We start from the raw sequence: 27817 nt of genomic DNA on the forward strand, positions 1-27817 counted from the left end.
TCAAAACAAGGGGAAAAAAAGGCAAGTGGCTCTTATGTGGAAAGATTTTAGACCTTGCTCACAGAGAAATGCAATTAGAATGGAATTAATATTTCCCACTTATAAAATTGGCAAAAGCCTAAAAATCTAACAACATATTCTACTGAAAAAGCTGTGGCAAAACACATACTCTGATACACTGATGATGGGCATTCAAAACAGTTCAACCCTTAAAAAGGGAAATAAATAAAAGTAACCTCGTGACTCCAGAGCCTTTTGACAGAAAATGCATAAGAGCCTGGAAGATTGTCCCATTAGAAAGCAAGGAACATTGAAAACTACCCTAACAAAAGGACTCAAAGAGGCTACACTTCATCAGTAAGGACAATAAATACACCAAATATGTTTAAATATTCAAAAACCAAAAATAGCTGAATGGTTGTTTTTGAAGGTCATTTTGAAGGGGCTTCCCTGGTGGTGCAGACAGTAAAGAATCTGCCTGCAATGCAGGAGACTCAGGTTCAATTCCTGGGTTGGGAAGATTCTCTGGAGAAGGAAATGGCAACCCACTCTAGTATTCTTGCCTGGGAAATCCCATGGACAGAGGAGCCTGGCAGGCTACAGTCCATGGGGTTGCAATAGAGTTTGACAGGACTTAGTGACTAAATAACAAGGGAACCAACACATTATTTTGAAAATTGGTAATAAAAGCTAGAACCAGGCATTTATCATACATCATATATATAACCTATTACTAAGGGTAATGAATATGAGGGAAAGTATTTTGACTAACAAATGGAAAAAATATAGAACAGAAATAGCAACAGATAGCAACCCTTAATGAATTAATGTATCTAGTCAACGATCAGCAACAGCTAGTATACCAGAGACACAATGACACTATGTGTTTTTGTTCTCTCTGCTGCTCCAAAATCAAGTCCAATTCTGATTAAGCCTCTAGATCTAGCTACTAATCTGCATGAAATAGAGAGGACAAAGACTGTGTTAAAACTATGCTTAAGAATATAACTAGCCAACTAAAAAGTGGGCTGAGAACCTGAATATACATTTCTTTAAAGATACACAAATGGACAATAAGCACTTGAAAAGATGCTCAACATCACTAATTCCTGAAGGAACAGAAACTGAAACCACAAAGCAATTCCACGTCACATCCACTGACAAGAAACAGAAAACAGTGAAGTGCTGGAGAGGATACAGAGAAACTGGAACCCTGTGCACTGCTGGCAGGAGTATAAAATGGTACAGCTACTGTGGGGGGCCCTCAAAAAGTTGAAAGTAGAATTACCATATGATCCAGCAATTCCACTTTTGGGTATATATACACAAGAACTCAAAGCAGAGTCTTGAAGAGGTATTTGTACACCCATGATTCATAACAGCATTACTCACACGAGCTAAAACATGGAAGCAAACCCAAGTGTCTATCAACAGACGAATGGATAAGCAAATTCTGTTATATAAATACACTGCAATATGTATCAACCTTAGAAAGGAGGAAAATTTTCAATATGCTACATGGATGGACCTTGAAGACACAATATTAAGTGAAATAAGCCAATCACAAGGAGACATACTATATGATTTATTTATATGAGGTAAGTAATCAAATATAGGCTGAGGGGGTTGTCAGGGGCTGGAGGAGGGGAAAATGGGGAGTTATTAACAGGCAGAAAGTTTCAATTTTACAAGAAGAAAAGAGTTATGAATGGATGGTGGTGATGGCTGTACAACAAAGACAATGTGTTTACTATTACTGAACTATTAAATGAAATGAGAATAGTTAAGACGGTAAATTTTATATGTATTTTAACGCTCTATGTATATACACACACACACACACACAGAGCTAACTTCCTTGGTTACACAGTGGTAAAGAATCTGCCTGCTAAAGCAGAGTACACAGGTTGGATTCCTGGTCTGGGAAGATTCCACATGCCATGGAGCAATTAGAAGCCTGTGTGCCACAGCTTCTGAGCTGGCATGCAGTCAACTACTGCAGCCTGTGGGCCTAGAGCCTGTGCTCCCCAATAAGAGAAGCCACAGCAATCAGAACCTCATGCACCACAATGAAAAGTAGCCCCCGCTCACTGCAGCTAGAGAAAGCCCACTTGCAGCAACAAAGACCCAGTACAACCAAAAGTAATAGATTAATTTTAAAAACAGAAAGTTTGAGTGTGTGTGTATATATATACACATACACACACACAAATAATAAATTTTAATTTATATTATTATGGACACTGCCTGCAGCTTGTGGGATATTAGTTCCCCAACCAGGGATTGAACCCGTGCCCCCTGCAATGGAAGCATGAAGTTCCAACCACTAAACCATCAAGGCATTTCCTACCTGAGGCTTTTTTGTTTGCTTTTTCGGTCATGCTGTATGGCATGTGGGACCTCAGTTCACCAACCAGGGATCAAACCTGTGCCCTCCAGTGGAAGCATAAAGTCTTAACCACTGGACCACCAGGAAGTCCCATCACCACATTTATCAAAGATAGAAAACAGATTTAAAAGGACAGTCCACTAAAAATGATGTAACCAAGGAACAAAGATGTGTAAGAACAAGTAACTAGATAATCAAGTTGCAGTACAGGCATACTATACTTTTATTGCACTTTGCTTTATTGTGCTTCTCAAATATTATGGTTTTGTTTCTGTTTTGTACTATGTTTGCAAACTAAGGGTTTATGTCAGGCCTGCACTGAGCAAGTCAATTGGTACAATTTTCCCATCAGCATTTGCTCACATTGTTAAGAGTTGATTCATAATATTATATTAGCTTCAAGTATATAAAATAAAGGTCCAGTTTTTTAAAAATATTTATTTTTGGTTGCACTGGGTCTTCACTGCTACAAGTGGGCTTTCTCTAATTGTGGTGAGTGTCTCTGCATGACATTTTGGTAATTCTTCCAGTATTTCTCATTTTGTCATTATTGTTAAACTTGTTATGGTGATCTGTGATCCTTGATGTTACTATTCTAACTGTTTTGGGATACCACAAACCACACTAATATCAGGCGACAAACTTAATCAATAAATATGTGTGTGTTCTGGCTACGCTACCAATGGAGTTTTCCTGTTCTCAATCTCTCCCTGGATCACCCTACTCCCTGAGATACAACAATATTGAAACTAGGTCAGTTAATAATCCTAAACTAGCCTCTAAATATTCAAGTGAAAGGAAGAGTCACAGCTCTCTTACTTTAAATAAAAAACTAGAAATGGTTTTTAAATTATTTATTTGGTTGTTCCTGGTTTTACTTGTGGCATGCAAACTCTTAGTTGTGGCATGTGGAATCTAGTTTCCTGATCAGGAATAGAACCTGGGCCCCTGCACTGGGAGCATGACGTCTTAGCCACTGGACCTCCAGGGAAGTCCCTCGGAACAAGTTTAGTGAGGAAGGCATGCTGAAAGCCAAGAAAGGCCGAAAGCTAGGCTTCTTGTGCCAAACAATTAAGTCAAGTTGTGCATGCAAAGAAAGTCCTTGAAATAAAAGAGTTAACACAAATGATAAGAAAGCCAAACAGCCTAATTGCTGATGTGGAAAAGTTTCAGTGATCTGGATAGATGATCAAACCAGTCACAACATTCCCTCAAGCAAAAGCCAAATCCAGAGCAAGACCCTAATTCTCTTCAATTCTGTGAAAGCTGAGAGAGATGTAGAAGCTACAAAAGAAAGTTTGAAGACAGCAGAGACTGGTTCATGAGGTTAATGAAAGAAGCTATCTCTATAACATCGAAGTGCGAGGTGAAGGATCAAGGGCTGATGTAGAAGCCGCACCAAGTTATCCAGAATATCTAGCTAAAATAAGTAATAAACTTTCAAATACCTTAGGACTTTCACAGCTAGAGAAGATAAGCCAACGCCTGGCTTCAAGATTCCAAAGCTTAGAAGGACAGGCTGACTCTTGGTAGGGGCCAGTGCAGTCAGTGACTAAACCTGAAGCCAATGCACATTAACCATTCCAAAAATCCTTTGACCCTTCAGAATTATGGTAAACCCACTATGGCGAAGAAGAACTAAAGAGCCTCTTGATTAAAGTGAAAACGCTGGCTTAAAACTCAACATTCAGAAAACTAAGATCATGGCATCCAATCCCATCACTTCACGGGAAATAGATGGGCAAACAGTGGAAACAGTGACAGACTTTATTTTTTGGGGCTCCAAAATCACTGCAGATGGTGACTGCAGCCATGAAATTAAAAGATGCTTGCTGCTCCTTGGAAGAAAAGCTATGACCAACCTAGACAGCATATTTAAAAACAGAGACACATTTAAAAGCAGAGCTTGGGATTAACGTATACACATTTACACATATATACAGATTAACATATACACCTTAGCCAACAAAGGCCTGTCTAGTCAAAGCTATGGTTTTTCCAGTAGTCATGTATGGATGTGAGAATTGGGGCTATAAAGAAAGCTAAGCACAGAAGAATTGATGCTTTTGAACTGTGGTGTTGGAGAAGACTCTTGAGAGTTCCTTGGACAGCAAGGAGATCCAACCAGTCCATCCTTAAGGAAATCAGTCCTGAATACTCACTGGAAGGACTGATGCTGAAGCTGAAACTCCAATACTATGGCCACCTAATGCAAAGAAATGATTCATTTGAAAAGACCCTGATGCTGGGAAAGATTGGAGGTGGGAGGAGAAGGGGATGACAGAAGATGAGATGGTTGGATAGCATCACTGACGTGATGGACATGAGTTTGAAGAGGCGCCAGGAGTTGGTGATGGATAGGGAAGCCTGGTGTGCTGCAGTCCATCAGGTCACAAAGAGGTGGACACAACTGAGTGACTGAACCAAACTATGCCTATGTTCTATCAATGAAACAACAAAGCTTAGAAGATAGCACAACTGTTAACAACATGGTTTACTAAATATTTTAGGCTTACTGCTGAGATCTACTGCTCAGTAAAAGATTCCTTCCAAAATATTACTACCCACTGATAATGCAACTGGTCACCCAAGAGCTCTAAGGAAGATATATGACAGAGTTTATGTTGTTTTCATGCCTGCTAACACAACATCCATTCTGTAGCCCATGGATCAAGGGGAAATTTTGGCTTTCAAGACTTAATTATATAAGTTTTACTATACATTTCATAAGGTTATAGAGTAGTTGCCAGATATAATGATTTCTTTGATGGAGATGGGCAAAATCAACTAAAAATGTTCTAGAAAGGATTCACCATTCTAGATGCCATTAAGATTATTCATCAAAAGAAGGCAAAATACCAACATGAACAGGAGTTTAGAATAAGTTAATTCCAACTTTCATGGATAACTGAGCAGTTCAAGACTCAAGTTTACTGGAAGAAGTTAACTGTGGATGTGGTGGAAACAGCCAGAGAACTAGAATTAGAAATAGAGCTGAAGATGGAACTGGATTGCTCCAATTTCATGATAAAACTTGAACAAATAAGGAGCTGCTTCTCATGGATGAAGAAAGAAAGTGGTTTCTTGAGATGGAATCTACTTCTGATGAAGATGGTGGAAGACTGTTGAAACAATAAGAAAGGATTTAAATATTATATAAACTTAGTTGTTAAAGTGGTGGCAAAGCTTGAGAAGACTGACTCCAATTTTAAAAGTTCTAGAGACTTCCCTGTTGGTCCAGTGGTTAGGAATCCACCTGCCAGTTGCCGGGGACACAGGTTCAGTCTTCGGTCTGGGAAGATGCCACATGCGCGGGGCAACTAAGCCCATGTGCAACAACCACTGAGCCTGTGCTCTACAGCCTGCGTGCCCCAACTGCTGGAGCCCCCACATGCTGGATTCTGTGTTCTGAACAAAAGAAGCCACTGTAATGAGAAGACTAAGTACTGCAACTAGAGAGTAGCCCCCGTTCACGACAGTGAAAGCCTACATGCAGCAACTAAGACCCAGTGCAGCCAAAAATAAAAATAAATAAATTTTTAAGAAATAAATAGAAAAGGCTAAATTATAAAAACCCTTGTTAGAAAACATAGGGTTAACATTTCATGATCTTGGATTTGGCGATGATTTTTGATGTATGGCACCAAAAGCACATACAATAAAAAAAATTAATTGAACTTCATAAAAATTAAAAACTTTTGTGTCTCAAAGGACACTTCAAGAGAGTCAAAAGGTAAACTACAAAATGGGAAAAAATACTTGCAGATCATATATCTAACAAGAGGTTAATATTCAGAATATACAGAGATCTGGTACAAATCAACAACAAAAAAAATAACCCAATATAAAACATGGTCAGGGACCTCCCTGGTGGTCTACTGGTTAAGAATCTGCCTCCCAGTGCAGGAGATGCAGCTTCCATCCCTGACTGGAAAGCTAAGATCCTACACGCTGCCAGGCAACTAAGCCTGCACACCACAACTACTGAGCCCTCACACCACAGCTAAAGAGAAGTCCACGTAGTGCCACAAAGATTGCACGTGCCGCAATCAAGACCCAAAACAGTCATAAATTTAAAAATAGTTTTAAAAAATAAAATTAAAAATGGTCAAAGGACCTAAATACACATTTCTTCAAAAATGACATAAAAATGTCAAAGAAGTCCATGAAAAGATGCCCAATATCTTGTGTCACTAGGAAAATGAAACCCAAAACCATAATAAGATTCCACTTTTACCCATTGGCTTTATCAAAAAAGCAAAAATAAGTGTTGGCAAGGATGTAGAAAAATTTGAATCCTCCTCTATTGCTGGTGGGAATGTAAAAGGATACAGTTTCTTTTGAAAACACTTATGCACTCCTCAATATGTTAAACATATAATTATCATGTTACCCAGTAATTCCCAGTACATACATTGTGCAGCACTGTTTACAATAATCCAAAGATGGAAGCAACCCAAGCATCTTTCAATAGATAATGGATACAAGAAATGTGGTATTTATACAGTGGAATATTATTCATCAAATAAAAAGTAATGAAGTTCTATACCTATGGCTGATTCATGTTGTTGTATGGCAGAAACCAACACAGTATTGTAAAGCAATTATCCTTCAATCAATAATAAATTTTTTGAAAAAAAAAAAACTTAAAAAAAGAGAAATGGATTATAAAACACACATACACAAAAAGTAATGAAGTTCTGATATATGCTCCATATAGATGAAGCTTGAAAACATTATCCTAAGTGAAATAAGCCAGACACAAAAGAAAAAATATCACATAACTCCATTTGTATGTGGCATCTAAAATAGGTAAACTCAGAAATACAGAGACTAGAAGGGAAGTTACCAGCAGCTGGGAAGAATGGGAAGTTATTGTTTCATGGGTATAGCATTTTTATTTGGGAGGCTGGGATATTTGGGAACTTTGTTTCAGAGTTTTTATTCTGAAAAATACCAGTAACGATTGTACAGCGATGTGAATGTACTAAAGGCCACTGAGCTGTACACTTAAAAAGGGCAGATTGCATGTATGCATATTTTACCACAATAATTAAAAAAAATTAAGAAAGCATACATTGCAAATTATCTGTAAACAGAGCAACAACTTAATGTTTTTCCATGGAGATAAATGATTAAATCATGTTACATGCAAACAATATTGTATGTATAACAGAAACAATGGTGAATGAAAAGATCGTGAAGATTTACTATGAGAAAACAACAGAAGTGTATACACTGTACATTTCCACTCCCATAAAGATAGACACAAAGAAGATTTCTAAATGCATGCAGAAAAAATTACTCTCTCATATTACCTACAGGGAAAATGACTGGAGGAATCTGAGAGAGGGAGATTTAATTAATTAATTTACTATGAATCACCTGACCTTCTTACCACATACAGGTATTACTTTCACAGTTAAAAATTCTGAAACAGTAAATATATAACAGAAATATATATAGAAGTAAACATATATACTATATACATATATTCTATAATATATACAATTTATATGAAAACCAAATAAAACTTAATTCTCAGTCATAAAAACTCAATTAAAACAGGAAGTACTGCCTCTTAATGAAATTATCCACAGCACAGGAGGGCAAGCATTGTTCACCGAATCCCTTTGTCCTCCAAGATCACTGCTTTTGAACCAGGGAACTTCAGAAATGAAAAGCATGCACACTTCAAAGAAACAAACCAAAACCTTAGGGGTAAACGACATGCCCAGATCAAAGGATGGATGGCTGAAAATAGCATCAAGGCCTGGAACATACAATTTCTTGCTCCTGCATGTGTCTTTCTGGGTGTAAGGTCATCGGGTTTTAATGAATGATATAAAAATTAATGTGAATCTCTGCAAGAATACTGCTTTGTTGTTGTTGTTCCGTCACTCAGTCATGTCTGACTCTTTGCAACCCCATGGACTATGTGATGGATAATCAAAAGAACCATAGATGAAAACCAAAATGGCAGAAAAAGCAGAAAACTATTTATAGTGAAAGAAAGGAAGGAACAAAGGAACAAATTTACCACTAAACCTGGGATCTCAGCCAAAGCAATAAGCTATAAGATACAGGAGGTATACGGAATAATAAAAATAGTGATTATTTATTGGTAAGATCTATCAAGCAAGTAATCCAAAAGGCCCGACAAACTAATAGATCTAAGGAGTTCAGCAAGGCTGCTACAAATGAAAACATTTTTGGAAAAAATCACTAAGTTACCAAGGAGAGGGAAAAAAGCAGTAAAAATTACTGCTGAAATAAGAAATAAAACAGACTTGAATAGAGAAAATATATCATAATAAAGTTACCACAATAATGAATAATTCAGGGTAAAACTGCCAAATATCCCCAATATAATCAAATAATTAAATGTAATCCCATTAATTCCAATAAGGTTTTTGTTACTATTGGTTGTTTGTTACCATTAGACAAACATTCTAAAATTCACATGGAAAAGTAATACTCAAGATAATTCTAAAAAAGCACAAGGAGGAAGACTTTGTACAAGGAGAAAAAGATATTAGAAATCTATGGTAATTAGAACAACTAGAGATATATAGGATAGATACAACATTACACACAACTTGTGGAAGGACAGAGCACTTAGTAAGTGCAAACACAACTGCCTTTCTATAAATGAAGGGAAAATGAAATTAGACCCCTGTCTTATACTATATATGAAGTTAATTTCAGATGTATCAAAGACCTAAATCTGACATATAAAACTTTGAAGTTGTTAGAAGACCTCCGGGAATATCCTAATAGCCTCAAGCAGGGAAAGGAAATAAGGAGAAGAGTATTACAGGTAGAGGAACTAGAATGATAACTGGCAGATACCTTCATTCGTAATATGAGAAGTAATACTACCATGGAAAGTAATAATACAGTAGTAGTGAGATTTAAATATGTCATGTTCTTAGAACAGTAAGTGAGATGCAACCTCTTAATAAATGTAAGCTTTTCTCACTCTGGTTCTTTCACTTACTAGTTATGTGGAACTGGGTATGTGACTCTAGTGCCTCACTTTCTTTACCAGTAAAAAGGAGAGTACCCACCTTACTAGGTTCTTGTAAAAATTAAATGAGTCTATACACACACCATGCTTAGAATAGACACTGATATACAGTTAAGAGCTCAGTAACAGTAACAACACACCACATTTACAAACAATAATTACATATTACCCAGGGAACGTGGAGCTTGTCAAAGTAAGTGCATGTTTAGGATTCTATCTTAGATGGTCAAGTGAAGTGAAGTCACTTAGCCATGTCCGACTCTTTGCGACCCCGTGGACTGTAGCCTGCCAGGCTCCTCTGTCCATGGGATTTTCCAGGCAAGAATACTGGAGTGGGTTGCCATTTCCTTCTCCAGTGGATCTTCCCAACTCAGGGAATGAACCCAGGTCTCCCGCATTGTAAGCAGATGCTTTTACCATATGAGCCTCGAGGGAAGGTTTGGTAATAATGTGGAGGATAGGCTTTAAGGAGGGGAAAGCTGAAGGCACAACAGTTAAAAGGCTATTCTAATCTCTCAAAAGCCTAAACAATGGCAATAATGACTGAAAGAAGTTTTGAAGTGGATTTTGAAGTGAACAGATTAGACATGTAAACAGTGAGCCAAGTATCATCAATGACAATTTCCAGGTCTCACAAATAGCTGAGTATTAGCATAGATGCAGTTAACTGAAATGAGATTGGAAATGGGGAATGTTTCCCACCTTCGTTGCTAAAAACTCATTCCTGCTCCTGACTTTTGAGATCTACAATTATCTTACACATTGTCAATCAGCATCTGACTAAAACTTCATGCTGTCTGAAGTTATACTTTCAGAAGTTATTGCTGTTTAGAAAGTATTTTGATATTCTATCAACTAATTTTCTGAAATAGCATTTCATATGAGTCAGAAATTTCTTTAAACTCATTATGTGATTTATAAAATGTTATTCATCTTTGTCAACAGACAACAAAAACTTTCTTGTCTGAAACTAGACTACTTAAAAAAATGTTTCTTACCATGATTGGCTTGCCCTGAAATGTCTTAACTTCTTCTCTTAAGTATTTAAAAGCCTGTTACAAAGCAGAAAGGAACTTTCATTAGCATTCAAATATTTCATTAAAGCAATCATTATTCTATTGAGAGGTTTAATATTACCAACTATCTCTAAACTATAAAAAATTCTGAAGGTGACCACATTATGCAGATGATAGGAAATGAAAAAGCAGAAATGTAAGACCTCAGCTACAGTTAACATTTATTATGTAATGACTACTATGGATCACTACAGATAAAATGCACAAAATTCAGAAAAGACCCAAAATATCACTACAATATCAATTTTAAAATAGGTTCCGAGAGCCTTCTAAGATGAAGAATTAAGACAAATCTGTGAGTGACTTAAAAATGTTATTATATACATTTTTGTTTCAAAGTAATTTTACTTATCTTTATATAAAACATGGTAGCAATTAAGAGTTAATATCATTATGTCAAAATTCCAAGAATCAGAAGTTATATATATTGCGGCCTACTATGTAACAGAAATACTAACTACTGAGTACATGTTAATTTGAAAACTGTGTGCTAATTTTTTATTGATAGGAAATGGTTCTTATGATGAAACAAAACTTTAGGAAGATCATCAAAAAGGAAACCAATGAGAAAGCAAAACCAAAAAAGTGAACAAAGTTCTCCAAAGTCTTGATAAACATTACTGTAAGCACACATTTTTCTCAATTAAGATACATACTCTCTTTTTCCACCAGCAGTTCAAATCAAAAGAAAAGCTTTCTTCTCACCTGTTGTGCATCTGTGTCTGACTGGAAAGTGATATACCAGTTGCTATTGTGCGCAAACTCACAGCTTATCACCTTGGGGCAGTTTTCATTTTTAAACAAAGCTTTTACTTCCTAAAAATGAAAAACTTCAGTTAGCCCTAAAAATATATCAATAACAGGCAGTTTTTCCTCTTCATGTCTTTTGGTCCTTTCTATTTCTTTACTTAGTAACAACTGTTTATATCTTCTGCACATTTTTCTGTTGAGTAGGATTATGCTCTTAAAGAAGAATATGCACAGTTGTAGTGTAAACTATGTGGGTGATTTAAGGAAGGAAACATTTTATAATCAGCAAAACTGAAAAATTATTTACATCCTAATGGCAAGCTAAATCTTCCTTAAAGAAAAATCTCTGAAGTCCTATCATTATCTAATAAAATGGGAGAGGGGAGGGAGGAGTGGCAGGAAGGGGAAGGTCCTAGATTAGCATTTTCTAGGTGCTAACTATTTTCATGCATTTCTCCAGGCAAGTTTGGCCTTGGAGCCCAAAATGAAGCAGGGCAAGTTAAACAGAGTTTTGTCAAGAGAACGTGCTGGTCATAGCAAACACCCTTTTCCAACAACCTAAGAGACAACTACACGTGAACATTACCAAATGGTCAGTATCGAAATCAGACTGATTATATTCTTTGCAGCCAAAGATAGAGCAAATGTATACAGTCAGCAAAAACAAGACCTGGACCTGACTAACTCAGATCGTCAGCTCCCTATTGCAAAAATCAGGCTTAAATTTTAAAAAGTACAGAAAACCACTAGGCCATTCAGGTAGGACATAAATCAAATACTTTATGATCATACAGTGGAAGTGACAAAATGGTTTCAAGGGATTAGATCTGGGAGACAAGAATGCCTGAAGAACTATGGACAGAGGTTTGTAACACTGTACAGGAGGCTGTAACCAAAACCAGCCCCAAGAAAAAGAAATACAAGAAAGCAAAATGGCTGTCTGAGGAGGCTTTATACATAGCTGAGGGAAGTTCAGTTTAGTTCAGTCGCTCAGTCGTATTCAGCTCTTTGCAACACCATAGACTAGTGTGCCAGGCCTCCCTGTCCATCACCAACTCCTGGAGTTTACTCAAACTCATGCCCATTGAGTCAGTGATGCCATCCAACCATCTCATCCTCTGTCGTCTCCTTCTTCTCCCACCCTCAATCCTTCCCAGCATCAGGGTCTTTTCAAATGAGTCAGTTCTTCGCATCAGGTGGCCAAAGTATTAGAGTTTCAGCTTCAGTGTCAGATCTTCCAATGAATATTCAAGACTGATTTTCTTTAGGATGGACTGGTTGGATCTCCGTCTATCCAAGGGGCTCTCAAGAGTCTTCTCCAACACCACAGTTCAAAAGCATCAATTCTTCTGTGCTCAGCTTTGTTTATAATTCCAACTCTCACATCCATACATGACTACTGGAAAAACCATAGCTTTGACTAGACGGGCCTTTGTTGGCCAAGTAATGTTTCTGCTTTTTAATATGCTGTCTAGGTTGGTCATAACTTTTCTTCCAAGGAGTAAGCATATTTTAATTTCATGGCTGAAGTCACCATCTGCAGTGATTTTGGAGCCCAAGAATAGAAGCAAAAATCAAGAGAGAAAGGGAAACTTACCCAACTGAACACAGTTTCAGAGAACAGAAAGGAGAGATTAGAAGGCCTTAAGTTAACAGTGCAAAGAAGTAGAGGAAAACAATAGAATGGGAAAGACTAGAGATCTCTTCAAGAAAACTGGAGATATAAAAGAACATTTTATGAAAGGATGGGCACGATAAAGGACAAAAATGGTAAGGATCTAACAGAAGTCAAAGAGATAAAAAAGAGGTGACAAGAATACATAGAACTATACAACAAAGGTCTTAATGAAGATAATAACCACAATGGTCTGGTTACTCACCTAGAGTCCCTTATCCTGGGATGTGAAGTCAAGTGGGCCTTAGGAAGCATTACTACAAATAAGGCTAGTGAAGGTGTTGGAATTCAAGCTGAGCTATTTCAAATCCTAAAAGATGCTGCTGCTAAAGTGCTGCACTCCATAAGTCAACAAATTTGGAAAACAGCGCTGGCTATAGGACTGGAAAAGGTCAGTTTTCATTCCAACCTCAAAGAAGGTCAGTGTCAAAGTATGTACAAACTACCATACAACTGTGCTCATCTTGCATGCTAGTAAGGTTATACTCAAAATCCTTTAACCTAGGCTTTAGCATATATGAACTGAGAACTTCCAGATGTACAAGCTGGATTTAGAAAAGGAAGTGGAACCCCATCAAACTGACAACATACACCAGATCATACAGAAAGCAAGGGAATTCCAGAAAAACATCTACTTTTGCTTCATTGACTACACTAAAGCCTTTGAATGGAGATTGCCAGGAGAATTATAAACAACCTCAGATATGAAGATGATACCACTCTACTGGAAGAAAGTAAAGAGGAACTAAAGATCCTGTTGATGAAGGTGAAAGAGGAGAGTGAAAAAGCTGGCTTAAAATTCAACATTCGAAAAACGAAGATAATGGCATCCAGTCCCATCACTTCATGGCAAACAGATGAAGAAAAAGTGGAAGCAGTGACAGATTTTATTAGACTGACACCCATTGATTTCTACCTTCAAAAATCTATCAATACTCTTCAGATATTTCCAGTTCCTTCAAATAGTATAATGAATTTAGTTAAATCTTAATATAATCTATTATTTTTTATCCTTTTATCATTCTTTAGAAAGAATAATATTCATAGATTTACTTTCCCAAGTATAAGAAGTCTGGATATAAACAAATCAAAATTTATTCCACCTGACAACAGTCTTTCCGGTCACCATCCAAATCTCCTCAATTTAATTTGAATTTTAGAGACTATTGCCAAGATCAACCCTCTCTGGCTATTTTAGTCATCTGTACTTCCTTTACTTTTTTTTAAAATGAATAGTGTGTTGCTTTCTTTATCTGCTGTTTTTCATCTGTATAAGCACTCTATGTATGCAGAATGAGATATAATAACTACAGAAATAATAACAATGGCTAATGTACCTAGTATTGCTCAAAGCTCTTTATATACTAACTCAATTCTCACAATTTCATTTGTTACTACTATCCCATTTGGAACTCTGAATGCAGGGTTTCAAAGAATAGCAAAGAGAGATAAGAAAGCCTTCCTAAGTGAACAATGAAAAGTAGAGGAAAACAATAGAATGGGGAAGACTAGGGATCTCTTTAAGAAAATCAGAGATACCAAGGGAACATTTCCTGCAAAGATGGGCACAATAAAGGACAGAAATGGTATGGACTTAATAAAAGCAAAAGATATTAAGAGGTGGCAAGAATATACAGAACTGTACAAAAAAGATCTTAATGACCCAGATAACCCTGATGATGTGATCACTCACCTAGAACCAGACATCCTGGAGTGTGAAGTTTGAGCCTTAGGAAGCATCACTATGAACAAAGCTAGTGGAGGTGATGGAATTCCAGTTGAACTATTTCAAATCCTAAAAGATGCTGCCAAAGTGCTGCACTCAATATCCCAGCAAATTTGAAAACTCAGTAATGACCACATGATTGCAAAAAGTCACTTTCCATTCCAATCCCAAAGAACAGCAATGCCAAAAAATGTTCAAACCACTGCATAACTGCACTCATTTTACATGCTAGAAAGGTAATGCTCAAAATCCTTCAAGCTAGGCTTCAAGAATATGTGAACTGAGAAACTTCCAGATGTAAGAGTTGGATTTAGAAAAGGCAGAGAAACCAGAGATCAAATTGCCAACATTCACTGGATCATAGAAAAAGAAAGAAAAACATCTACTTCTGCTTCAATGACTACACTAAAGCCTTTGACTGTGTGGATCACAATAAACTGCAAAATTCTTAAAGAGGTGGGAATTCCAGACCACCTTACCTGCCTTCTGAGAAACCTGTCAGCAGGACACGAAGCAACAGTTAGAACTGGACATGGAACAACGGATTGGTTCAAAATTGGAAAAGGCGTACATCAAGGCTATATAATGTCACCCTGACTATTTAACTTATATGCAGAGTACATTATGCGAAACGTCTGACTAGATGAAGCACAAGCTGGAATTAAGATTGCCAGGAGAAATATCAATAACTTCAGATATGCAGATGGCATCACTCTTATGGAAGAAAGTGAAGAGGGACTAAAGAGCCTCCTGATGAAGGTGAAAGATGAGAGCGCAAAAGCTGGCTTAAAATTCAACATTCAAAAGACGAAGATCAAAGCATCTGGTTCCATCACTTCATGGCAAATAGATGGGGAAACAATGGAAACAGTGACAGATTTTATTTTCGTGGGCTCCAAAATTACTGTGGATGGTGATTGCAGCCATGAAATTAAAAGGCGTTTGCTCCTTGGAAGAAAAACTGTGACAAACCTAGACAACATATTAAAAAGCAGAGACATTACTTTGCCAACAAAGGTCCATACAATCAAAGCTATTGTTTTCCAGTAGTCATGTATGGACTATAAAGAAAGCTGAGCACCGAAGAATTGATGCTTTTGAACTGTGGTGTTGGAGAAGACTCTTGAGAGTCCCTTAGAATGCAAGATCAAACCAGTCAATCCTAAGGGAAATCAGTCCTGAATATTCATTGGCAGGACTGATGCTGAAGCTGGAGCTTCAATACTGCGGCCAGCTGATGCAAAGAGCCGACTCATTGGAAAAGACTCTGATGCTGGGAAAGACTGATAGCAGGAGGAGAAGGGGACGACAGAGGACAAGATGGTTGGATGGCATCACAAACTCAAAGGACATGAACCTGAGCAAGTTCTGGGAGATGGTGAAGGACAGGGAAGCCTGGCATGCTGCTTGCTGTCGACGGGGTAGCAAAGAGTCAGCCACGACTGAGCGACTAAACAACAACAACAAATTATCCCATTTGGGCTTCCCAGGTGGCACTAGTGGTAAAGAATGTGCCTGCCAATGCAGGAGACAGAAGATCCCCTCGAGAAGGGAATGGCTACCCACTCCAGCATTGTTTCCTGTAGAATCCCATGGACAGAGGAGTCTAGCAGGCTACCATCCATAGAGTGGCAAAGAGTTGGACAGGACCAAAGTGACAGAGCACCCATGCATTATTCCATTTAATAGATGAGAAAACTGTGGCAAACACAAAAAGAGATTAAGTAACTTATCCCAGGTCACAGAGCTAGTAAATAAAAATGCTGGAATCCAAATCCAGGCAGTTTCTGGCTCATACACTTGAAATTTTTTCCTAATATTGCAAATATTCTTCCTTTCTGCAATTTTCCATTCAATTTGTTACTTCTGACACATAATTAATAATTTAAAATCCAAGATCTATCCAGTGACAGGTTCTTTTCTAATTTCTCTCACTGTTTCTAAGTTTAGGAAATCATCCTTTTGGAAATTTAATACTGAATGACTCCAGGCAAAAAGATTAACTACTTATGTGTCAAATAGGTGACAAGGGTCTAAAAATTCTTTTTAAAATGGTTAATCAATTACCATATCAGTTACTGATTAACCCTCCTCATCTCTAATTTATCCTTAACATGACAACTCAGTGTGAAGCTTCATGGCTTAAACAACATGGGTTTTGGAAATAGGAAGATTAAGTTTGAATCCAGACTCTGTAACTTAAAACAGTCCATGTGTCATCTAACCATTCCAAGGCTCAGTTACTTTATTTGTAAATCAAAACAAAAAACCTTAGGCTTTAAATAACTATAGTACATGAGAGTTGGTAAAATCTGATTATTAAATAAATGTTATTATACTATGTTGTTACATAAAAGGATCTATTTCTAGACTTTTTCAAAATAGAACACTATTGAATGCTTTTAAATTTTTATTTCGATTTTTATTAAATTAATTTCATTTCGCCGAGCTACATGGCTTGCGGGACCTCAGTTCCCTAACCAGAGATTGAACCCAGGTCACGGCAATGAAAGCTCTGAATCCTAACCACGAGGCCACCAGGTAACTCCCCATTTCTGGATTTACTGTCTCATTAAAATATTATTTTACCCTTCTACCTGTTCCATACTATCTTTATGATTTGATTGCAGCTTTATTATTTTGCTAACCAGTCCTAAATCATTAATCCTTTCTCAAATTTTTCATTCTTAAAGTAATCCTTTCAGTTTAATCATCAAGCTCCAAAAGAGCCTATTTATACTTTAACTGGCATTCAATTAAATTAATGGAGAATGAGTATCACTGCAATAGTCAAAGTTAGCCCTCTAAGAATTCTATCATTTTCCTCCTTGTGTGCCATTCTTTCAGTATTTCAGAATTTACAAAGCAAGTCAGTGTTCACCCTATTCACAGTAACTGACATGACAGCAGTGACAAGCCTTGCCTCTTTACCTCCTCCAATTTAAACAGGAAAGAATATTTAGCTCAAACAATGCTAATGATTTACCTCTATTGGTGTTGTTTCAGGAATCTCTCTAAGAATCACAATACAACGCTTATGACTTGGTCTCACTTTCTCACCCTTCTCATCAACTTGCACCATGGGAGAAGCTGAAATTTAAAAAAAATTTCATTCAAAAGCGAAAAATAGTGATATTATAATTCCATTAAAAATCTATTCATTTCAATTTCCAACTAAATGAATCAGCAGAGGCTAACATCTTAAAAAAATTAAGTGGTAGATTCAAAGATTACAGTTACGATAAAATACCTTGAGATTGATATGCAAAGAACACCGTCCAATGTTAATCACTGAATAAATATTCAGAGTACTTGCTCTGTCACTTGGAGTTGAAAAGAAGCCTTCATAGAGTATTTGGTAATGATTTCTCGTAAGGTATTTCCCTATATACAATTACTGAATTCAAGTAAAGTCAAAGTACCTACACTAGCCAAACACTACTCTGGGAAGTGTAACAAGCTTTGACATGTGAAGAAATTCTTCAAGTCTGAGAAGCACTTAAACCAAGAATTATACAGAAATCATTACAAACTTTCTGTGATTTTAACATATTTACTCTTACTTACTACTACAGAGACCCAGAAGCCATCTTTTAGATGCTGCTTTTGAGCAATACTGAATAAAGGTAGTACCACAAGCCAAAACATTTATTTCTAATACCTCAAAGGATAATATTCCACATCTCCCTGCACAAGCAAGTAGAGAGAATAAAAGCAGTTGTTAAGGAAGGCTTGTTTATAAATCCTAGGTTTCAGCCCTTGGAGGTAGGAGATTCTGTCTCTTGGCCAATTCTTTAAATGTTGACAAGACTGGGTCATTTTAAGAAATTATCTTTCCACGTGATCAGAGATTTAATAAATATCTTTATCCTCTGAGAATGGAAATCCCTACTCCTATGTAAAACTATTACTGGACTTTCTGTGTTTAACTTTTAATCATCTCAAATTTCATATAAAAGTGAAGATCTGTCTTTACTCAAGTAGTTAACAAAACCCGTGAAAGAGAGGTTACCAAGAAATGCTGATATAAGACACAATTACCACCAACAATTCTTAAACCTCAATCTAAAAATATAAACTCTTTACTAAACTTTAGAGCAGCATTTGTTAAACTGGAGGTCACAACTCTCTAACAGGTTGTGAAAACAAATTCAGAATAAAAGAAATGAACTCATTTCAAGCATTCAGTACTAAATAACATACTTAACATTTCAGTTCTGTATATGTAGTGTGTCTATCAGGTTATGCCATGAAGTTTACTTCTTACTGTTTTCAAGAAACACATTGCTTTAGAGGGTGGGATAACAATACATAAAGCATTTTAACAGCCAAAAAACCTGAGGTTTAATTGCTTATACTTGAGTAAATGGGTATCAAGATGAACAACCAAGGTACAGAATTGATATAGCTATGTATCAGTCAATAAAAACAGAAAAATTATTAGCACAGAATAACAAAAAACATGGAGTTAAAAACAATTTTCTATACAATCAGAAATCAAAAGAATATTTAATTTTTGATTTTAAAAGTAAAGTAAAAGGTATGATTTACATACATCTCAAAACTTCAAGAATTAAGTCAGGGTCTGTGGTCAGTTTTTTAATTTCTTCCATGTTAGCAACTGTCCAAATTGGGATGAACTGATCACTGTCCATTTGAGATATCAGGTAAAGATCCTTTGACAAATTTTCTCTGGAAAGGAATAAGAGAAGTACAGTCCTATAAAACAAATTTTAAAAAGCACCTAAAGAAAAGAGATGCCTTATTTACTTTTATCACTAAATCTAGGAAAACAAAATTATACTATTAGAAATAACAAGGTAAACTTTGAAAATACATAATATGCAACAGATACATTTTAACAACTTCTGGCAAGTTTCTGGATCCCTAAATACACTGGGTCCAACAGTTTTGAACAAGGGAGTTTATCAAATTATACTGATATGCAAAAAGGCTTAAAGGGTATCACAAAATATACATAGTTTTGTTCCATCATACTTTATCACTGTTGTTAGAACATGTATATGGAGAATATAGTGTAAGCCATGAGTTGGATCATGAGGGACTTTAAATTTTTTAATGTTTTTCATTTTCAATAGGTACATTTGACTTTTAAATTTAAATAATAAAGCTAAAATAACAAATTTAAATCATTTTAAATTAAGACAAAAGATTTTGTCTCATACATTTTAAAAAAAGGAAAACACATTCTTACACATAAAATCCTGTTTAACAACAAACTGAAGGAGAATCAAATTGTCTTATAATTTACATTAAATCTTTGAAACAGTATGATTATAGATAGCTAGAAATCTTTGCTTAAAAATCGTCTCAATGACCACCCTATTTAAAACTAAAACCACACAAGCACTCCTGTTTCAACTCCTCCCTTGCTTACTCAGCTCTACTTTTATCCATTCCACACTGCAGGTGAATTTTTTACCATCAGGGCCACCAGGGAAGCCCAAGAATACTGCAGTGGGTAGCCTATCCCTTCTCCAGGGGATCTTCCTGACCCAGGAATCGAACTAGGGTCTCCTGCATTGCAGGCAGATTCTTTACAGCTGAGCTAGTAAGGAAGCCCACTCTTTGCAACTGTTTGGACTGCAGCCCACCAGGCTCCTCAGTCCAAGGGGATTCTCCAGGCAAGAATACTAGAGTGGGTTGGCAAGCTTTCCTCCAGGGGATCTTCCCAACCCAGGAATCGGTCTCTTAAGTCTCCCACATTGGCATTCGGGTTCTTTCACCACTAGTGACACCTGACAAGACTTAGTGCCTGGCAGAGCAGGGTCAAGGCCTTTACATTCAAATTATACTAAAATTGGACTTCCCTGGTGGTACAGTGGGTCCAAGAACCTGCTTGCTAATGCAGGGGACATGGGTTCGATCCCTGGTCTGCAAAGATCCCACATGCTGTGGAGCAACTAAGCCCGTGCAACCACAACTACTGAGCCTGAGTGCTGTCACTACTGAAGCCTGTGCTCCAGAGCCTGTGCTTCACAACAAGAGAAGGCACCACAATGGGAAAGCCACTCAGTGCGACCAAGAACAGCCCCCACCTGCCGCAACTAAAGAAAGTCCATGTGCAGCAACAAAGACACACACAAACCAAAATAATCAAATAAACATTAAAATTTTAATTAATAAATATTAAATAAAATCATTTTATTAATAAATTAATATATTAAAAATTATACTAAAATAGAGTATTAATCACTTTAAGGTTACAACTGTAAACAAATAGCGGTTATTTGTCTTGGGGGGAAAAAGAATACAGAGGATAACAGTGACAAATTCACTTCAGCACAAAAGAAAGGACATTAGAACATACTGTCTTATTCCTTAAGAACCTGAAAACAAGACTACTGTAAACATGAGTACAACTAAAAGATTGTATTCTGAATCGACTGAGACTTTCAGCGGGCCTATTCTTATAAAACAGAATGGCATACCCTTAAAGAAACCGTACCTTGTCAGAAGTTAAGTCAAATTAATAGATATATAACACCTAGGATTACGACTAATACCTAATATCATTCAGCTGCTCAGTTGTGTCTGACTCTGTGACTCCATGAACTGCAGCACTCTAGTCTTCCCTGTCCTTCACTATCTCCCAGAATTTCCTCAAACTCATGTCCTCTGAATCAGTGATGCCATCCAACCATCTTATCCTCTGTCATCCCCTTCTCCTCTTGCCCTCAATCTTTCCCAGCATCAGCGTCTTTTCCAATGAATTCGGCTGTTCCGATCAGGTGGCCAAAGTATTGGAGCTTCAGCACCAGCCCTTCCAATGAATGTTCAGTGTTGATTTCCTTTAGGATAGACTGGTTTGATCTCCTTGCTGTCCAAGGGATTCTCAAGAGTCTTCTTCAGCACCAGTTGAAAAGCATCAATTCTTCACTGCTCAGCCTTCTCTATGGTCCAACTCTCACATACATACATGACTCAGGAAAAACTACAGCTTTTTCGGACCACTGTGGGCAAAATGATGTCTCTTGCTTTTAAATACACTATCTGGATTTGTCACAGCTTTTCTTCCAAGGAGCAAGCGTCTTCTAATTTTATGAATGCAGTCACCATCTGCATTGATTTTGGAACCCAAGAAAATGAAATCTGACACTGTTTCCACTTTTCCCTCATCTATTTGCCATGAAGAGATAAGACCTAATACCTAATATGTTCATGACTAAATCTAGTATGTCTCAGTGGCAAGTTTGCTGAGCTACAAATCTCAAATGCCCAGCCAGTTTGAACTGTTTTGTAGTTCTGAGTAGAATGTGGCAGATCATGATAAGCTACAGCTCATGTTGCAACAACTAAAAAAGCTTGGGTAGATGACCAAAAAGTCATGCTTTTGGTGATAAAGGAGAGCTGTGGAAGCTACAAGGACAAAATGAAATTCCAGGAAGATGATGTTTCTTTTCCAAGGATATGTACAGATCCTGGACCAGAAGGAAACTAGCAGAGCTTTATCTCAGGCATTTGCACAGCTAATTTTCCTCCATATGACATTTATTGAGTTCTAAGGAGGAAGATGGGAGGCTGGGAGCCAGGCTGAAGAAGCAGAGTAGAATCTCTGTGGTCCTGTGGCAGTCCCAGTGGAAGAAGGAACCTAGCATCAAACCTAAGACAGGTCTTCTTGATAAGACATCTGCCAGATTTTGAAGCTGTACAGAATAAGAGGCTAAAGAGCTCGTCTCAAACCTCTGAACAACGGAACCAAATCTCCCTTGGTGTTTCAGGACTGAGCTGACAGAAAACTGCGTTTCCAAATCAAAAGCCTAAGAGGGTCATGACAAAAGAACAGAGATAAATCAGAGGTAGAACAAGTGTATTTAAAATGGCTGCTCAGCCCTGACTCAGCTCAATTCCTGACTAGATTAAAGAAATCAATCTGCTACTGCCAACCAGAAGAAAGCTCAAACCTTGTCTAGAGAGAAAAATTATGGCACTTCCAGCTTCTAGTTTCATTTTATATGGTGTGGCTAGCATATGTAGTGTCCAAATTATAATCAAAATGTGTAAGACATGCAAAAAGGGCAGAAGTTGTGAATAGAGAATTAAGAGGGAAAAAAACTCAAGAAATATAGGCAAAATGATCCAGTTAGTAGGCAAAGATTTTAAAATAACTACAGTAAGTATGTTACACAATATGAATTGCATCACAGGAGCAAATGACTAGAGCAAAGCCACAGGTCTTTTATAGAACTAGGGCCTATACTAGACTACCAAGGCAAAGAATAAAATGGAGAAGAAAAGGGAGATATTCAAGATGAATCAATTAAACCCAAGTTAATATGTATTCTATATAAAGAAATAAACAAGTCTAACAAAATCCAGGTTGCTAGCTTAAAAAACTGGTTTACTAGTCCTCCTCTGAAAAACAGAAGACATTACATTCCAAGAATATCCAACTTCTATCTCTTCTGGAAGGGAAAGTTCTACAAATTGAAATTTTATACATCTAAGCTATAAATATACCTATATAATTCTGAATTATAAATAAGACATCTTAAAATATTTGCCTTTCCCCAGAAATAATTGGCAATGTAAATTCTATACCCCTATAAATAAAAAGAGAAAAATTCTATACCCATCTTATCAAACAATCTTATTAAGTCATTAAAAAAAGAACTCCATGATCAAATGTTGTAAGAGCAAACTACTACAACTATAATTAAGAGATAACTTAAAATGAACCCTAAAAATGAATATGATTATAGGAAAAATATCCAACTGCTAAGTCACTTCAGTCGTGTCCGACTCTGTGCGATCCCACAGACAGCAGCCCACCAAGCTCCCCCATCCCTAGGATTCTCCAGGCAAGAACACTGGAGTGGGTTGCTATTTCCTTCTCCAAAGGAATAGATCCTTTACATATACAATTGGAGACTACATCTTTAAATCTAGTTAAGAAATACACTGAAGAATGATACCAAAATACATTACCAAAGGAAATTAAAAAAACCATTTTTCCATTCTATTAGGTTGGTGTAAAAGTAATTGTGGTTTTACACTGATGAACTCTGCCATTTGATATTGGAATACATTCTTAAATGTGGTTATGTTATACATCATTTTAATGCACATTTCTTGCTTTATATTTTCTTGCTAATGACTTATTATTTGCCGTGTATTTTATACTTTTTTTAGACTATGGAAACGACGTTAGACAAAATGCAAACTCAACAGATTTTCTTGGGTTCAAAATGGGTTGTAAAGCAGTGGAGACAACTCGCAACATCAACAACACATTTGGCCTAGGAATTGCCAATGAACATACAGTGCAATGGTGGTTCACAAAGTTCTGCAATGAAGAAGAGAGCCTTGAAGACAAGGAAGGCAATGGCCAGCCATCTGAAGTTGACAATAACCAACTGACAGCAATCATCGAAGCTGATCCTCTTACAACTACACAAGAAGTTGCCAAAGAAATCAACATTGACCATTCTACAGCCGTTCAGCACTTGAAGCAAATTGGAAAGGTGAAAAACCTCAGTAAGTGGGTGCCTCATGAGCTGACCACAAATCAAAATAATTGTCATTTCGAAGGGTCATCTTCTCTTACTCTAGGCAACAATGAATCATTTCTCGATCAGATTGTGACATGTGATGAAAAGTAGATTTTATATGACAACTGGCGACCACCAGTTCAGTGGCTGGACAGAGAAGCAGCACCAAAAAAAGTCATGATCACTGTTTCGTTATCTGCTGCCAGTCTGATCCACTACAACTTTCTGAACCCCAGTGAAACCATTACATCTGAGAAGTATGCTCAGTAAATCTACGAGATGAACCAAAACTGCAGAACTCCTGCAGCCGGCACTAGTCGACAGAAAGGGCCCAATTCTTTTCCACAACACCTGACTGTACATTGCACAACCAACCCTTAAAAAGTTGAATGAAATGGGCTACAAAAGTTTTGCCTCATCCACCATATTCACCTGATTCTTGCCAACTCACTACCACTTCTTAAGCATCTAGAAAACTTTTTGCAGCGAAAATGCTTCTACAACCAGCAGGAAGGAGAAAATGCTTTCCAAGAGTTTCTCAAATCCCGAAGCACAAATTTTTACACTACAGGACTAAATAAACTTAATTCTCATTGGCAAAAATGTGTTGATCGTAATGGTTCCTATTTTGATTAATAAACATGTGTTTGAATCTTGCTATAATGATTTAAAATTCACGATCTGAAACCAATTAAGTTTGTACCAGTCTAATATTTCATTGTTATTTTACATATATTAATCAAACAATTCAAAAGAAGAGAATGTCAATCAAAAAATGATAATGTACCGTGAGAAACAGAATTCTAATTGTTTCCTTAAACATTCTTTTAGTTCTTCTGTAGAAATTGCTGAGTTGCTTTCTCCTGATGGTAGAAAACAAGAGAGAAAAAGTTAACTCCTAATTACCACAGGTAGTAAACTACATATTGCTGTTTTAAGAATAAGCCACAAAGTATGCACAAATTAAAATCACCAGAAAACTGTTTTCTCACTCTTTTTTAGAATTCAGATACACATGGTCTAATAAATTCTTTCAACTTTTCTATTCTTGTTTGTTTAGACAGATTTCATTTCAGTTTTAAACTTATATATTTTATCAAGCAATTAACAAATCATCAGTAACACTAAAAGCACCTGAATACCACTTTGTAAAACACAGTCATTAATACTTAAAAAATGTGATAACTACTTATTCCTTTAATGAAAACTCAAAGAACTAAAGTAATAGTAATCTAAATTTGAAGATAGGAACTACACAAAGTGGGATATATATATATATATATGGCTCCACATTTACATTACTGGTAGTAAACCTGATGTGAGTCACACTCCTTAAATTTCTCTCTCAATAGACTTGTGGTACCCAAGGTGTATGTGTGGGGGGAAGGGAGATGGATTGGGAGTTTGGGGTTAGTAGATGCAAACTATTATATAAAGAATGGATAAACAAGGTCCTACTGTATAGCACAGGGAATTATATTCAATATTCTCTGATAAAACATAATGGAAAAGAATAGAAAAAAGAATATATATTTATACATGTATTTTGCTATACAGCAGAAATTAGTAACACTATAAATCAACTATACTTTAAGAAAAAAAAAAACCTACTTCTATCTTTTTATATTCTTTTCATTGCTTAATTTTAGAGCACTGTATCTTCCTAGGAATATTTAAAGCATTCAAATGTCCAAAGGATTGGACCAACTCTCTAACAGCCCTCTATGCTTTCTATTATTTAAACCCAGAACATGATTTTTCAGGACTAAAGCCTGGAAAACCATCAGTTCTTATTAGATTCTTACACAAAACACCACCTGCTAAAATCATATGATATGTCCTCTTTTTTAAAAGCACTAATGATTAAGTAGGCTAATTTCCTTTAAATACACAGATAATAGGATATATGTAAACATACATTTTGTGCATGATTTTACCACTACTTTGTCTTATATGCAAGACTCAAAGTGTTATTAGATATTAATTTCATTAAAAATAAAAAGCATTCTATTTCCATGTAGTATATGCAACTCTTCTAACACAAAATTCATCCACCAAAATGCTTAAGCTTTCAATATCATTATAGCAAACCTTTAAAATTTCAACTGGTTGCCACTTCATTTAAACCAACTCTATGTTCAAAATGTAGCCAGTGGTTAAGTATTTTACAACATGAGGGAGTAAAACCTAATCAATCTTTCATTATTATATAGAAATACCATCCCATTTTACTTGAGGAATCAACTTTCAAGCGGGCTGACCTGAGAAATCTAATTCAGGTATTTATAACAAACTGAGGACAAAGGTTTACAGACCTTGACTAATGTTCAGTTCCGTTCAGTTGTTCAGTCATGTCCAACCCTTTGCGACTCCATGGACTGCAGCACACCAGCCTTCCCTGTCCATCACCAATTCCTGGAGCCTCCTCAACCTCATATTCACTGAGTCGGTGATGCCATCCAACCATCTGATCCTCTGTCGTCCCCTTCTCCTCCTGCTCTCAACCTTTCCCAGCATCAGGGTCTTTTCAAATGAGTCAGTTCTTTACATCAGGTGGCCAAAGTATTGGAGTTTCAGCTCAGCATCGGTCCTTCCAATGAATATTCAGGACTGATTTCCTTTAGGATGAACTTGTTGGATCACCTTGCTGTCCAAGGGACTCTCAAGAGTCTTCTCCAACATCACAGATAAAAAGCATCAATTCTTCTGTGCTCAGCTTTGTTTCTAGTTCCAACTCTCACATACATACATGACTACTGGAAAAACCATGGCTTTGACTAGATGGACCTTTGCTGGCAAAGTAATGTCTCTACTTTTTAATATGCTGTGACTACTGGAAAAATCATGGCTTTGACTAGACGGACCCTTGTTGCCAAAGTAATGTCTCTACTTTTTAATATGCTGTCTAGGTTGGTCATAACTTTTCTTCCAAGGAGCAAATGTCTTTTAATTTCATGGCTGCAGTCACCATCTGCAGTGATTTTGGAGTCCCCAAAATAAAGTCTGACACTGTTTCCACTGTTTCCCCATCTATTTCCCATGAAGTGATGGGACCAGATGCCATGATCTTAGTTTTCTGGATGTTGAGCTTTAAGCCAACTTTTTCACTCTCCTCTTTCACTTTCATCAAGAGGCTTTTCAGTTCCTCTTCGCTTTCTGCCATAAGGATGGTGTCATCTGCATATCTGAGATTATTGATATTTCTCCTGGCAATCTTGATTCCAGCTTGTGCTTCATCCAATCCAGCATTTCTCATGATGTACTCTGCTTATTAACATATAAGTTAAATAAGCAGGGTGAAAATATACAGCCTTAACATACTCCTTTCCCCATGTGGAACCAGTCTGTTGCTCCATGTCCAGTTCTAACTGTTGCTTCTTGACCTGCATACAGATTTCTCAGGAGGCAGGTCAGGTGGTCTGGTATTCTCATCTCCTAAAGAATTTTCCACAGTTTGTTGTGATCCATACAGTGTTTTGGCATAGTCAATAAAGCAGAAGTAGATGTTTTTCTGGAACTCTCTTGCTTTTTTGATGATCCAACAGATGTTGGCAATTTGATCTCTGGTTCCTCTGCCTTTTCTAAATCCAGCTTGAACATCTGGAATTTCACGGTTCATGTACTGTTGAAGCCTGGCTTGGAGAATTTTTGAGCATTAC

At 36.8% G+C, this 27817-nt stretch overlaps 1 protein-coding gene across 5 annotated transcripts in view; it reads right to left on the reverse strand.

Moving 5' to 3' along the window:
- LARP4 (La ribonucleoprotein 4) overlaps positions 1–27817 on the reverse strand; it is a 65469-nt gene that overhangs the window by 13587 nt on the left and 24065 nt on the right. For 4 of the 5 annotated variants that reach the window (XM_069584356.1, XM_069584357.1, XM_069584358.1 and 1 more), the window contains 5 exons: positions 24946–25021; positions 19202–19338; positions 17633–17736; positions 11201–11311; positions 10418–10471 (listed from right to left, as the gene is read on the reverse strand). In XM_069584356.1, the coding sequence (XP_069440457.1) occupies positions 10418–10471; positions 11201–11311; positions 17633–17736; positions 19202–19338; positions 24946–25021 (482 nt within the window). Of the gene's footprint in view, positions 1–10417; positions 10472–11200; positions 11312–17632; positions 17737–19201; positions 19339–24945; positions 25022–26473; positions 27798–27817 lie in introns of those variants that run through there. The other variant, XM_069584360.1, reaches the window with a different exon arrangement.

Source organism: Ovis canadensis, chromosome 3 (genome assembly GCF_042477335.2).
Source record: "Ovis canadensis isolate MfBH-ARS-UI-01 breed Bighorn chromosome 3, ARS-UI_OviCan_v2, whole genome shotgun sequence".
Taxonomy (NCBI): Eukaryota; Metazoa; Chordata; class Mammalia; order Artiodactyla; family Bovidae; genus Ovis; species Ovis canadensis.